The sequence below is a fragment of the Podarcis gaigeae genome, assembly GCF_964106915.1.
Source record: "Podarcis gaigeae genome assembly, chromosome: 16".
NCBI lineage: Eukaryota > Metazoa > Chordata > Lepidosauria > Squamata > Lacertidae > Podarcis > Podarcis gaigeae.
In genome coordinates, this window is record NC_139693.1 from 34744224 (window position 1) to 34759011 (window position 14788).

The 14788-nt window shown below is 44.2% G+C and overlaps 1 protein-coding gene across 2 annotated transcripts in view; it reads right to left on the reverse strand.

The window, feature by feature from the left end:
- ADGRD1 (adhesion G protein-coupled receptor D1) overlaps positions 1–14788 on the reverse strand; it is a 276194-nt gene that overhangs the window by 88328 nt on the left and 173078 nt on the right. For both annotated transcript variants that reach the window (XM_083717092.1, XM_083717091.1), the window contains 2 exons: positions 11083–11194; positions 358–511 (listed from right to left, as the gene is read on the reverse strand). In XM_083717092.1, coding sequence (XP_083573218.1) covers positions 358–511; positions 11083–11194 — 266 coding nt within the window. The remainder of the gene's footprint in view (positions 1–357; positions 512–11082; positions 11195–14788) is intronic.

Genomic DNA, 14788 nt, shown 5'->3' on the forward strand with positions numbered 1-14788 from the left:
TTGCCGTGGATGTTCACCAGAATGGACACTAGACGAGGCAGATGTTCACGGAGGTATTACTGTATTCTGTTATCACTAGTTTGGGTGCTGCTGTTCTTTTGGGTGAAGACAGAGGCAAAGTAGGTGTTGAGCAGTTCCACATTCTCTCTGTCACCCAATAGCATTTGTGCACATTTTGAATGCCAACTCTTTAGAAAGACCCCTTTTCATCCACTTTAGTTTCAAGGAAGGAGAAAAATATAAACACAAAGAGCCCTGCTGGGCCAGGCCAAAGGTCCCCCCCCCCCCCCCCGTTCTCAACAGTGATCAAAGCAGATGTCTATAGGAAGCCTGCCAAATAAATAAATAATTGTTTACCCCATCCAATTCCGTAGTAGTATAAATGCTTGCTCTCTTCAGATCCAAACACTTTGATCACCATACTGTAGAGATGAAATCCTTCCACTAGCATCCATGCAAAAGCACTCAAGAAGAAGAAATGGAGGAGAATGGCAAGGATTTTGCAGGGCACCTGCAAAGTGGAAGAAAGCAAATAAATAAATATCAAAATGCACAGAAATGTCAAAACTGTTGGTGCAAAAAACCAAAAACAAAACTATATAGGAAGGAGAATTCCTGAATGCCAAGATCCAAATTTGGGGCAAGTATTCTTTGGTGAGAGAACCTCAGCAGAGGTTTAAGGTCACAAGATATGCAACGAAGTAGAACATGAAAATACGCGCTGTTAGACCTTTAAAATATGCCCATCCAAATGAGATTCAAAATTTCCACCTTCCCCCAGCAGAGGAAAAGAACACACACGTGGTAAGTTAAAAAATGAATTACTTACAAACTCTTTGAAAGTCGGGTACATGTGCTTCAGAAAAGTTGCAGAGGCAGTAAAACTTAGTTACAAAGTAGTAGCAAAGTTCCTAGGTTATTGGTATAGGAACTCAAGAGTGGCTGGTGAGAGCCATATGGTTGAGCTGAAGCAATCAGCTCAAACCTTTTCACAAAAGCTTCTCAAAAAGATTGGGTTAGGAATAATAGGCTGGATTACCTATTTCCTCCCAAGATAAGGGAAGTGACACAGCTAAGTCTGACAGGACAGCTTACTTTATGGTGTTAATCCTTTCATCCATTAATTAGACTTAAGCATGTTGGTTTTATTGGGAATAGTGATCCCACAAAACCATCCAATGCATCACTTCCAATAGTATTTATTACAATACACATACCAAATGCCCGAACTGTGTCACATACATTTTCTCAGCAATTCCTCCAGCTCCCATTTTTTCATCCTCATATTTTAGATGCAAAGACTGAAGCTCATACTATCTGGCTTAAGGACTCTATCCTGTTCAGAAAGTTTATGACTGCTGAGGTTAAAGATCAACTTCTTGGAGGCTGCAAAGGTGACAAGGGTGGATATGAAGCTGCCTTATACCATCAGATAATTGGTCTATCTAGCTCGGGACTGCCTACACTGGCTGGCAGCAGCTCTCCAGGCTTTCAGAGAGAAGTCTATCCCAGCCCTACTTTCTGCATGCAAAGCAGATGTTGTGCCACTGAGCTATGATAATATAATAATAATAATAAATTTTATTCATATCCCGCCCTCCCCAGCCGAAGCCGGGCTCAGGGCGGCTAACAACAATAAAATAATATGAATGAATCTGTCAATTTTTGTTTCCCTCAGATTCTCATTTCCCTCCATTTTAAATTCAGTTCTCGGCATTTCCACAGCAATTTCCATTTGTGAATATCTCCTAAGAGAAATGTATTTTTAAATGTATTTTTAACTAAAATACACGTTTTTGGAAGCAATTTCCCCTGGTGTATGCATTTTTGTATACAGTACTGTTTGAATGGAGGACTGCATTGCAAAATTCAGAGAAGTGTGGATTTTGAGGATTAGATGTATTTTGGTTCACACACTGGTTTAAGTTGAATGAATTAGGTAGTTTGCCATTAAAATGAAAACAAAATAAAATTTATCTCCTCTCCCTAAATGCTGTGCATATGTTCCCCATTTGTAGGTGTTCTGTGGAAGGTCTTACAAAACTGGGGAAAGGTTGCTCACTGTACTGGGGAGCATCCCAGCATTCCCACAGTGGTGCATCTGGTTCTTCCCACACTCTAATGCATCCTTTCAACTTAGCACAGGAAGCTAGACAAATGTCCCGAACTTGCCTAAGCAACTAAACAACACTTTCTCTCTTACAACAGAGTCCAGTTTTCTAGGCAATACTGGAATTCTTGTTCTCACTTCCCATAATGCTGCAGAAGAGCCAGAAGCTAGGTAAGCAACCCTGGGTGGCCTGGGAAAGTGGGCAACACTTGCTCCTTTGCAGAAGCTCGCTCCCTGAAAGAGGGCAAGTATTACCTTGTTACCTAGACAACACTGGAATGCTTCCTCTCTTTCTGCAAGACTGGGACTTAGGCAAGGATCCCAAAGTTGCCTAAGCAACTGAGTGGCTATCTCCATTGGCTGCAACATACTGCCAGAGTCCTTTCCACAATGAGACAGAAATCTTCAGAGTAGTGGATTGTTGTGGGTGCAGATAAAAATAAGCATTTGAAGCATTCGACAGAATTTCATGAAGTGCTTATTTGAGGTGGTGGACAGATCCTAATTTGAACTGTATTAGTTATCCCAGACTGGACTAATGGGCACGCATATATACCAGTCCAAAATGGATATATTTATGGAGGAAAAAGAAAGTGTTCACTCAGAAACATCCTAAGAGCCTTTCTCTGCATTTGTTTCATTTCAATATTTTTGTCCCACTTTCCTGGCAATTGTATCTCAAAGTGTCTCACATCAATAAAAGGGAGAGCATGAGTGAGTCAGCAAATGAGCGAATGAGAAAGAGAGGTCCTGCCATCATATTTATAAATGAAAAAGAAAAGATACACAAAGGAAAGAGAGAAGAGGAAGAGAAGGAGAAAGAAGATCTGTTCTTCAAGGTCAGAAGAAAGAAGTGAACTTCAAGCATTTATACCCAGCTTCAGGAACGATTCATCTGCTGTTGCTGGTGTTCTTGCTTGAATAGTAGCTGGTGACTCTTGTTCCTTGGGCTGCTGGATGGTGCTAAACTTGCCTACTTCTGCAGTCCCAGGGCCTCTTGTACTTGGAACTGTGTATTTCTTTCATGCAGGGAGGCAGCAGGAACCCCCCATACACACAGAGGTGCTCCCTTTCTGGTCTGATAATTGAGGTCAGTTTGGTCTCCCAGATGCCATAAGGCTCTTCCTGAAAAGTTGGTACAGTGCAGCAGATTCCAGCTGCTTTGAAAAAGGTAACGGTGTGGCCACTCCTAAAGAAACCCCTCCTTCATTGAAGGTTCTTAAACAGAGACATCACCTTGCCGACAAAGGTCCGTATTGTTAACGCTATGGTTTTCCCAGTAGTGATGTAGGGAAGTGAGAGCTGGACCATAAAGAAGGCTGATCGCCAAAGAATTGATGCTTTTGAATTATGGTGCTGGAGGAGACTCTTGAGAGTCTCATGGACTGCAAGAAGATCCAACCTATCCATTCTGAAGGAAATCAGCCCTGAGTGCTCACTGGAAGGACAGATCCTGAAGCTGAGGCTCAAATACTTTGGCCACCTCATGAGAAGAGAAGGCTCCCTGGAAAAGACCCAGATGCTGGGAAAGATTGAGGGCACAAGGAGAAGGGGACGACAGAGGACAAGATGGTTGGACAGTGTTCTCGAAGCTACTAACATGAGTTTGACCAAACTGCGGGAGGCAGTGGAAGACAGGAGTGCCTGGCGTGCTCTGGTCCATGGGGTCACAAAGAGTCGGACACAACTAAACAACAACAACAAAAGTTTGGATGGTCAGGGATTCTTAAGCTGTGATTCCTACATTGTGGAGAGTTGGACTAGATAACCCTCAGGCTCCCTTCCAACTGTACAGTTCTATGATATTATAATTCTACCTCAAAGAGATCATTACAGCTTTTCTGCCCAGGCTCCCCTTTTCCTGTAGCTTTTCTGCCCAGGCTCCCCTTCCTCCTGCTTGGTCAAAACAGCCAAGCTTAAAAAGTGGGTTGTGCATTCCTACGCCCTCCTCATGTAGGCATGTGTGTTTGTTTCCCTCTTGTTCTCATTGCATTCCCTTCTCGAGTGGGTTTTCTGACTGTAACTTGTTTCCGAGTGACTGCTGGAGCTCTTCCTTCAAGAGACCATTGTGGTGGGATTGAATCAACCATTTCTCTGCAGTCCACCTTGCCTGGCTTTCTGCTCAAATGGGTTGCAGACACAGCTTCCCCACTGCATTGAGCATGGTTGTTTTGCTTTGCTGGGGCAAAAGACAAAAGAATGCATTTTCCTCGGAAAAATGATTCATGTTATTACAATCCATGAAAGCCAGAGGTTTTCTCCCTTTGTGTGTAGTTTTGTTTGTTCTGAATCCATCAAAAGAGAAAACAAAAGAATAACAAATCTTATTCTTCAGCAAGACGATGTCACCACCCACACCTCCCTGTTCCTCAAGTAACACACAGGGTATAATTCTCCTTGACCTCAATTACTTTAAAATGCAGGCAGGGGTGGAGAGAAGAGTTATTCCATTTTACAGAAAGCAGAAAGCATTCAGCACCTCCTATGAGATCTACAAGGTCTCCACAGGCAGGAAATTTTTGTAAAGGTGTTCAGAATTGAACCAGGAAGTCCCTGAGGGTGGAACTACCTCAGACAGTGTGAACCTGCCACTCAACACCTGTGTCAATCAGGCCTGTGGTCAGAATGTAGCAGCAGTGAAAGGGCCTAATTCTCTTGTGTGGATTGGAAAGCATCTATCAATCAGATGGCACAATCCTCTGAATTTTGCTACACAGTTCCACAGAAATGTATATTTTATTGTGAGAAGACATTCAAAAATGGGTATTTTATGTGAAAGTACAAAGATGTGTGTTTTAGCAAAATATGTATACAAAATTCACATAACATGAGTATAATTTAATTGCAATGTTTTGTGCAGTTTTTCAATCCACCCAAAAGCGAATGGACCTCTGGGAGCATGTAATAATGACACAGGACAAAAATAGGCTGATCTGTCCATCCTCGGTCCTTTCCCTTTAAAAAAGAATGGTGCAGTGGTCAGCACCAAACGACTGGATCTGAGAGAGACCCTTGCAGCGCCACTGATTTTTTTAAGGAAAATGTCCTCAAGTCAGGAGAAGAGTTGGAAATCAAAATGGCAGCTCATAACACTGATCAGAGGACTTTTGCTAGAGTTCCCTGATGCCACAAGGTGGGGTCACCAGAACTCACAACATGAAGGGGGCTTACCAGCAGGTACTTTACTGGGGGGTCTCCTCGCTCTGGAGGCTGACATCCATTGATACTGGTAGTGCTGAAAGCAGAAAGTCCACCACATGGTGGATGCAGAGCAAATGACAAGCGGAGCCAGCTAATTTTCGTTTTGTCCTCCAGCTGCTGCCTGCTGAGTTTTAGAAGGAGGAACAGTGAGACTAAGGAGTAGGAAGCTGACAGGCTGTGTGATCCCTCACCCTGGACTGGTTGTATCTGAGAAGGTAGGCAGGTGGGGGTTGGCCAAGAGTAGACCAAGGTTGGTGGCTCAGTGCCCCATTTTCCTTAATGGACCAGCTTCCATTGCCTGGAGTCAGTCTATAGGCTCAGAAAAACTAGGAATTGGCCAAGTCCGGTATTAATATGAAATGCAAGAAAGAATGTGATTTTCTGGTCTTGCCTGACCAATAGAGCAGAAAACTCTGCCTGTTGCAAACAGTGTTCAAAACTCCCATTGTTCTAGGTGCATTTTGTGATGGGGAATTTCATTAGGGTGAGCAGTTTCTGAGCTCTGGACGCAGTACTGTGCCTAAGATTTCAGATTAAAACTGCAGAGTGGAAGGAAAAGAGGACCTTTTTCTGCCTGCCCACTTCTAGCTACTCTCTGAAGACTGGAGAAGAGACCCTCTTCAGATAATTAGGGGGGTGGGTAGGGAGAAGACTAGACCATGCCACAAAGGAACATAATAGTTTAGCTGCAGTTCATTCATTTTCAGCTTTGTATTCTTGTTATAAAAAAGCATGCCTAGACATTCCATTGTTGCGCCCATAACCTAGGTTTAAGGTGTCATTTAGCTCCTAGCTTTTCATATCTCAGTTTCTTACACTGGTTGCAAGCACTGCATGCCAGACCCAGCACAAAAGTTGGAGGGAAACCCTTCAGGCAAGGCTGAAGCCCTTGTTGAAATTAGGCTTTTAAAAGAAAAGAAAAGAAAAGAAAAGAAACAATGGCTGCATTTCTAAGAGTTTGGAGCCCAGACTCCCACCAGTTCCTCCAAGCAGAAATCCAAAAGGAAAGCAAGCACACTTTACCCTAATATATGCATTTTTGTATAAATCATTTGCTTGGGAAATTGCATTACAAAATTCAGAGGAGAGCAAATCTCAAAGGATGACTCTGTGTTGGTTCATATATTGGATCTGGAAGTGTGAATGAGGTAGGTTTGCCTTTAAATGTGAAGTGAATTGAATTCTCACCCCCAATTCCTAAATTTGAGCCCAGTTCTGGACCAAATCTGCCTCTGTAGAACCCCTGAGGACTTCAGTGAGGACACAGTGGGGTCTTCTCCCTCCTCCAACCACCACTCAATGAATGGTGAGCATTCCACACCTCTCCCACCCACCTACATACCTCCCCCCCCCAGTTTCTATGTTTCCCAACACTGGGGGTGCTAGATTTCCAGTCTCACCCCTGGGGTTTGGAAGGTGAGGGAGAAAGACTGTCAGGAGGAAAGTATGAGTCTTAGTCAGGTGTGGGAAGGTAACAGAAACGAAGCATTTTAATTCTTCAACTTGAGTTAAAATCCAAGCCAAAGAAGAACTTCCGGTATATTAATTCATTGCCACCAAGATTTATATTTTCAAGCAAGGGAAGCATTTGGCAATATGTGCAGAATTACCCTTACTCTACAAAGCCTGCGCTGAATTCCCTAGAAACAAGGAGAAAAACAGCACCAACCCCTGTGGGCGTTAGCCATGTGAACCCACTTCTTCTGTACTGGAACTGCGGTTTCAAATCATGAGTGAAAACTTGGCGAATCGGGCTACACAGAGATCTCAGTGGGAGTTGCAATTTGAGAGAGCGAGACGAAGGTTATTTGGTTTTGCTTTTTGCTTTACTGCAAAAGCACAACAGGTTTGAAGCTGTGTTAGAGGAGCGGAGTGCTAGCAACAATGCAATATACAGGCTGCAGAACTGGAAACCTATGCTGGTTTCTGCCACCAATGTGTGGTGTGTTTTTTTTTACTGCCAGCTGGTCACTTCCCTAACAAACTCTCACTTTTCTTTGCTCATCTACAAAACCTTTTGTCAGGGAACTGCCATCGGAGCTAGAGGTGGAGGGAAGGCTCCAGAGGGATGCCAGAGAGGGTCCCAGTAGGGAGAGAGGCAGCCCATCTGCTGGGGAAGGAAATCAGCGTAGCACCAGTGGAGAAGGGGGGCAGATGGGGGAATCGGAGAGGAGGCTCCAGGACTCTTCACCGGAGACCAGTGGGGAGAGCACAGGTCCTCCGCTGCCCACACCCTCCCTGCGCAGAAGACTTCCGCGCAGGGAGAGTAGAAGGAGACTTGGCGTCAAAGAACTTCTTTGCTGGAAGAAGTCCAAGAAACGCCCACTGACGGACACTGCCAGCAACTGAGACGGCCACGAAGTGAAGGGCTGTCCAGACAGAAAGGGTTCAACCAGGTAACCTAGCCAGGAGTGGCGGCAACTTACGCACGAGCAACCCCTAGAACCATTACACCTTTTGAACATGTTTTGTGAACAGCAAGGTGTGAGAAATGTTGCCTCCGCACACCGCCTTCCTATTTTCAAAATCCATTTGGAATCTGTTTCTGCTATGTGAAGTCTATCTGCTTCCTGGCACCCTCAAAGGCAAGAGCAGAGACCCTCTGGCCAAGGTAGAAGCAAATGCTGTTTTGTTCTTCATTTGAGGGATTTTTCTTTTCTTTTCTTTTCTGCAGCATCAGCCTGTGAAGCAACTTGAAGCAGCTCCCTGCTTATTGTTTGGGGGGAAAACGGGCATTTGGTAGATTTGCCTTTAAATGTGAACAGAATGAAATTTCACCCCTAGTCCCAATTCTGGCTGTAGGATTCTATAAATCTACTGCCCATCAGTGCTTTGGGTGACCCAGATTTCTAGGGTTTGGAAAGCATGAGAAAACCTTCTCTCTATTTGTTTTCTCCACACTATGCATAATTTTACGACTATATCAAGTCTTTCCTCCCTCCACCCAGACACAGTTGCCACCTTTCAAAACTCAACACTTTTCAACTGGAATAGTGCTTACAGTGTGTGTGTGTGTGTGTGTGTGTGTGTGTGTACACAAAAATGAAGACAGCAACCATGACAAGAAGAAATTTCCCCCCACTCATTCAAATCAGATCTTGCTCCCTACACTCATGTTATTTCTTCCAGCTTCAATTACTCCTCTGGAGTTACACACAGTGTCTTGCTGATTTATTGAAGATGGTTTCATTGTATATTCCCTTGCCTTGCCTTGGGGTTTTTTTGGGGTTTTTTTGTTTGTTTTTTGGTTTTTTTGTATTTTCTGTTTCTATCTTTCTCTGCTCAGCTTCACTCTCTCCAAGTTTTGATTGCCCTTCTAAAAAGTAATCTGTCTTCTCACGTTTACCACCACACAATATACCGTATTTTTTGCTCTATAAGACTCACTTTTTCCTTCCTAAAAAGTAAGGGGAAATGTGTGTGCGTCTTATGGAGTGAATGCAGGCTGTGCAGCTATCCCAGAAGCCAGAACAGCAAGAGGGATTGCTGCTTTATCTCTCTTGCTGTTCTGGCTTCTGAGATTCAGAATATTTTTTTTCTTGTTTTCCTCCTCCAAAAACTAGGTGCGTCTTGTGGTCTGGTGCGTCTTATAGAGCAAAAAATACGGTACCCTTATCTGCCTCCTGCAGGGATGTTGCTTAGGATCTCCGCCCAATTGCAATGTGGGAGAGGGAGAGAAGGGAAGGTTTCTCATTTTGCACACCTGGATCACTTCTAGCTTGCAGCGGACCCCCAGGCAGCAAATGGAAATATATCTCTGGGGTCTGAACATCTAGCAGAACCTGGACCTGGCCATCTTTCTTGCCTTCAGAACTATCCAGGATTGTCTGCACCTGCACCTTCCTTCACCTTTGCCTTGCCCTTGCTGTCTCTCTTGCACCATTCGCAAGATCCTGCCCCACATAAGAACATAAAAAGAGCCTACTGTATCAGTCCAATGACATATCTTGTCCAGCATCCTGTTCTCACAGTAGCCAACCAGATGCCTGTGCAAAACCCACAAACAGGATCTGTGCACAAGAGCACTCTTCCCTCCTGTGGTTTCCAGCAACTGGGTGTCAGGGACTGGACTGAAGAGGAGGAGGAGGAGGAGCAGGAATGGTGGAAATCACACCACCGCCTTCTCGTGTAGCTTCCAGAGAGGAGAGAGACAGTCTCAAATTAAGGCTGGGCCTTGAGCAAGATAGCAGCTCTGAGACAGGAGAACAGCAGAGTTATGCGTTGTTAGGAGAAGGAGACGGGGAGGTAGAGCAGCTAGCTGAGGTCCAGCGCCGAGGGCCTCAAAGCTACAGGGAACCAGGCAGAGAGCCTTCTCGGTAGTGGCACCCGCCCTGTGGAACGCCCTCCTATCAGATGTCAAAGAGATAAACAGCGACCTGATATTTAGAAGACATCTGAAGGCAGCCCTGTTCAGGGAAGTTTTTAATGTGTGATATTTTAATGCATTCTTAATCTTTATTGGAAGCCGCCCAGAGTGGCTGGGCGGCTTCCAATAAACCCAGATGGGCGGGGTACAAATATTAAATTATTATTATTATTATTATTATTATTATTATTATTATTATTATAGCTGACACATCATTGGACAGCATAACCAATGGTTATGGTGTTTGCAAGAACAAAGAGTGCAAAGACAAGAAGCAAAGACGTAGAAGCAAATGCTGTTGCTAGAGGGGGAAGGTGGAGGAGTTCAGTGCGAGCAACTCCATTATGGGGAATGATCAGAATTCTTTATCTTTACTCTGATGGCTGAATAAATCATGCATAAGGACTTTCTTGTTTCCTCCCTGCCTCTTGGTGCCAGTGGGGGATGGGGGAGAGAGAGAATTCCTCAAGCCTGACACTGTGATTCAGAAGCATGAACAACCTCCATCAATGGAGGTAGAGCATAGCCATCATGGCTAGCAGCCATTGATGACCTTCTCCTCCATGAATTTGTCTAATCTTCTTTTAAAGCCATCCATGTTGGTGGCCATCGCCGCTTCCTGCGGGAGCAAAATGGGGGACAAGGCTGAGACTTCATATGGAACTGTCTCATGAAAACCTCCTTGGGACTATATTTCCTGTCTGATATGTCTATTTTTCTGCAGGCTATATTTGGATGAAGAGATCCAGTTCCCATCAAATGCTGTGAGATTCTCAGATGAAGCCCCATGATTATGATTATTAATAGTATTAATTACTGACTTAAGCAGCAGCCCACGGCCTGCTTGTGATTAAAGCATGACTTTATTGTCTGATACATGCTGCCCAGAATGGAAGCGCACACACCTGTCATGTTCTATTTGTCATGATGACTGTAGAGCTAATGTGAAATGGGGGGGGGGGGACAAAACTCTTTTTTGAAACGTCAGAAGAACTATGGTGCCACATCCTCGTTGCTGTGGTAGCCACTGTGGCAAATCAGCTTTAAAAATGTACAGTTGCTATCTTTTAAATATTGGCTGTGTTTAGGGATGTCAGAGAGTTCTATGGGAAACAAAAATGGGACTGGAAATGGCAGTGTTTGCTTTATTCGTCTCAGGTCCAGAATGGAAATCGACCCAGTATACAATACAATACAATACAATCAGTATTCACTGTCGCTGTTGCTTTCAGTCCACAAACGATACTTTACTGACTACGTTCCCCACCACTTCATTTGCATTCCCTTTGCACTGAAATGAATGGGGCAAAATAAGATAATGACAACATAATTGCAAACTTAATTGTATATATAGGTTTTATAAGAAACACGTTTGCCAGCCATTTCCCACCCATTGTAAACTTACCGTCCCAGGATTGAACTGGAAGCTTATTAGCAGTAGGATCTGAGCCACTAAGATGGCAAATGACAGGTTGGCATGGATGTGGTAGCGTTGGTTACATATGGTGCTGACAGAGCTGTGGGAAGGGAAGGAATTGATTAGTATTCTGAGATGAAATGGCTTGTTAACAATGCAACTGAAATGAATTTGTTTCCTAAATTTACTCGTCTTTCAGGATTAAGCTGTGTTGGATGAGATTTCCCAGTGAAATCAACCCAAAGGACTGGATAGTACGTTATGGTTTCAATCAAATGCACATGTTCTTGGGAATAATCCCCAAGTGAATGAAGTCAGACTTGCTCCTGTATATATACAAATAGGATTGCTATCTGAGTGACATCTCTATCTTCCACCATATGGATTTGCTATGGCATGTAATGTTCTATCAACACAGGCAGAAGATTAAAGCATAAGCAGAGGAGGCTGGTTCATTGCAGAGAATGGGCCCCACCAGTCTCATTCTGCCCTCGGCCAGCCCCCACCTGCCTGCCTTCCTACTCACATCCAGCCCAAAGGGCGAAGTGGGATGTCTGCTTCCTCCTCCTTAGTCTCTGTGTTGCCCCTTGTAGAAAGCTGAGAAGAGGAAAGGGACAAAACTAGAATTGGATGGCTCTGCCACCTACTGTTTATTCCCCTGCTTTCTGCCCTACCAATAGCAATGGTCACCAGCCACTGCTGGTTATAACCTGAAGTGGGTTGAAAAGTAAGCATGACAGAGGCAGCTCAACATCATGTATCACACAAATGAGGCTAAAAATTAAGCCAGCTCCTTGTGAAACTATGAAGAACTACTGATTTATATTTCATCTTTTCACAATTTGACCCACATAATGAAAGCTTTTTTTAAAAAAATGGTGTTTTGGGTGCACAGACAAGCTCCAATAGTAATTTCAGGAGGCAATCAGCACTGGACAGCCATGACAACTGTCCATTAATAGATGTTACATAAATTGAATATGCAGCCTACCAGAAGGCAACTGCGGGAATGTTCTAAGGAAAGAACTGGATGCTTGCTGTCATCAGACAGAGCAGGACCTAATCATCTGCTACATTCCACAGATCTGACCTTGCAGCAGTTCCACAGCAGAGTGTGACATGCCTCTCTCACATCCTAATGAGACCTACCCCTCTAGCTACAAAATTATTTTTTAATTGGGATGGTACCATGTCAAAGCAAATGCTACTTAGGTCTCAGAATGTCAACTCCCTTTGCACCAACTAATTTTTAAGTTACTTGGTGGACAGTAGCTACCTGCAGGCATCGTTGCAGTTTCAGGTGTTCAACAAAGTAGAATAAAAAATTCAACACCTAATCTGTTCCCTTACCACAATCTGCCTCTGGATTCAACAAAAGCAATCAATACAGCATGAAAAGCAGCAACGAAAAACCAACTATATATGAGTAGTTGTACCAAGATTTCTTTGTGTGTGTGTGTGTGTTCATGTTTATTATATTTATATTTTTGTTATGTTCATTATATATGAGGAGTATGGAGTGTTAGGGGGTGGGTAGGACCTCTGGTGGGTGGATCAAACGTATCCATTCTTAAGGAAATCAGCCCTGAGTGCTCACTGGAAGGACAGATCGTGAAGCTGAGGCTCCAATACTTTGGCCACCTCAGGAGAAGAGAAGACACCCTGGAAAAGACCCTGATGTTGGGAAAGATGGAGGGCACAAGAAGAAGGGGACGACAGAGGACGAGATGGTTGGACAGTGTTGTTGAAGCTACAAACATGAGTCTGACCAAACTGCAGGAGGCAGTGGAAGACAGGAGTGCCTGGCGTGCTCTGATCCATGGGGCGACTAAACGACTAAACAACAACAACAGGACCTCTGGTGGGGGGCACTCCATGTTCCTTCTGGGGTAGTTTGTTCATCTTTGGTCCTCACCCTGCACTCAGCTCTCACCTGTGGCTCCTGGAAGCTGTCAGCGTGCGATAGCAGCCACACCCCGGGAAACAGTTTCAACTGAGTTAGGGGCTTCCCTGCATGCAAAGACAGACTCTGGTGGATTGAGTGGACGAGACCAAGGGGGGTCCAATGATCAAGAAGGCAGGTTCTGCACGTGCTGTAGAGGGAAGTGAGGGGCAGATGGGGCTGGTCCACCTGGGAAGGTAGTCCACCTAGGAGAAGGAAGTCTCTGATCCTAAGCCTCCTCTACATTGCAGGATAACTTCAGGAGAAGAAAGGGCTAAGGAGTAAACCCTACACAAATCTGGGGTGGAGTCCCTAAGACAGTTGGATGTTGTCTTATATGCCTCCTTCCGGCAACTCCCACAGCCAAGCTGGTGTTCTGCTTTCCTTTGCGACGCATCAGCGAGGTCAAGAGGAGATCTTGTCATCTGGACAGCCCAGAACCTCCATACAGGACCACCCAGTCTTGCTTCTTAAGGAGGTTGCTTCTGTGCTGCTAACTCAACTGTTTGGCTTCACCACCAGAGGTGCACCCCATTGACTCTTGAGACAGATGGATGCCAGCAGCAACAACAACATTTGTATGCATTGCGACATGTGGTGTTTGACCATAGTAGGGAGGGAAACAGCTTGAAAATGAGAGCTTGGAGATTTGGGAACAGCCAGGCTGCCTTTGCAATTACTAGAGGTTCTTTGGGTCATCTGATATAAGAATTAGAGACCCCAGATGTATATTTTTATTATTTTAATAATGTTTCAATTTAATTGCATTTAACCTTTCAGAATGTATTAGGTTTGATCTTTGTGTGTTCTGCATTTGCGAGCCTCTCCCTCCTTTGCTGTATTCAATCTCTCCTTATCTACCCCTGAAAGTGGTACAAATAGCAGGATGTTTTAGCACCGGAGGGTAAATCAGCTATCCTTGAAGCTATCTGAGACCCTGGAAGAGGATTTTATGATGCTCTATCCCCCCCCCCCCATTGAAGGCTAGGTTGCCAGGGCAATGTCGGACATCCAAGACCTAAAATGATCAAATAATCTGGGCACATCAGGGCCACTCCAAGGAGATTGTGGGGTTGAAGCCATGGATGTTTTACTTTTCATGACCTGTAACATTTCCTGACATATGTGGGGATGTTTTATGACTCTTTGTTTGAACTACTATATAAGCTTTTGTTCTGAAGTGCCTTGGGACAGACCTTCTCAACTGACATGTTGAGTTGAGTGAGCTCTGTCCTATTGCAATAGCTATAACAAGCGCTGGGTTCCTAAATTTGGATGCTGGACTTGAAAATAGTTTCCTTGGTTCTGTGGTTTATTCAAAAGGTGGTTGTTCCTCACCTGGGTAACAAACAAGGTGGTGTAGAGGTGAATTCTTACCACAATCCTCCACAGCGAACTACTCATGCAATTCGTACTTCAAGATTGGAAGACTAATCAACCATTATCCATTACTCAACGGTCTGAAAATCTCACTGCCCTTCTGACATTTGAATGTGTATCTTATAATCAGCAATCTCATTTGGATATCGGTTTATACACATGGACTTACTGTATTAAAAATGTTGGATTCTTGGACTGATGGATTCTTCTTATGGTTAAACGTGAGCAGACTTTTTTTCTTTCATATCTGCAGTCATACATACCCTTGATGCAATCATATGTACAACTGCAGGAAGTGTGCTCTTTTGCAGCACTTGATTAATGTGGAAGCATGTGGTGATAATGTAGAGAGGGGAGAAATATGCAACTGAA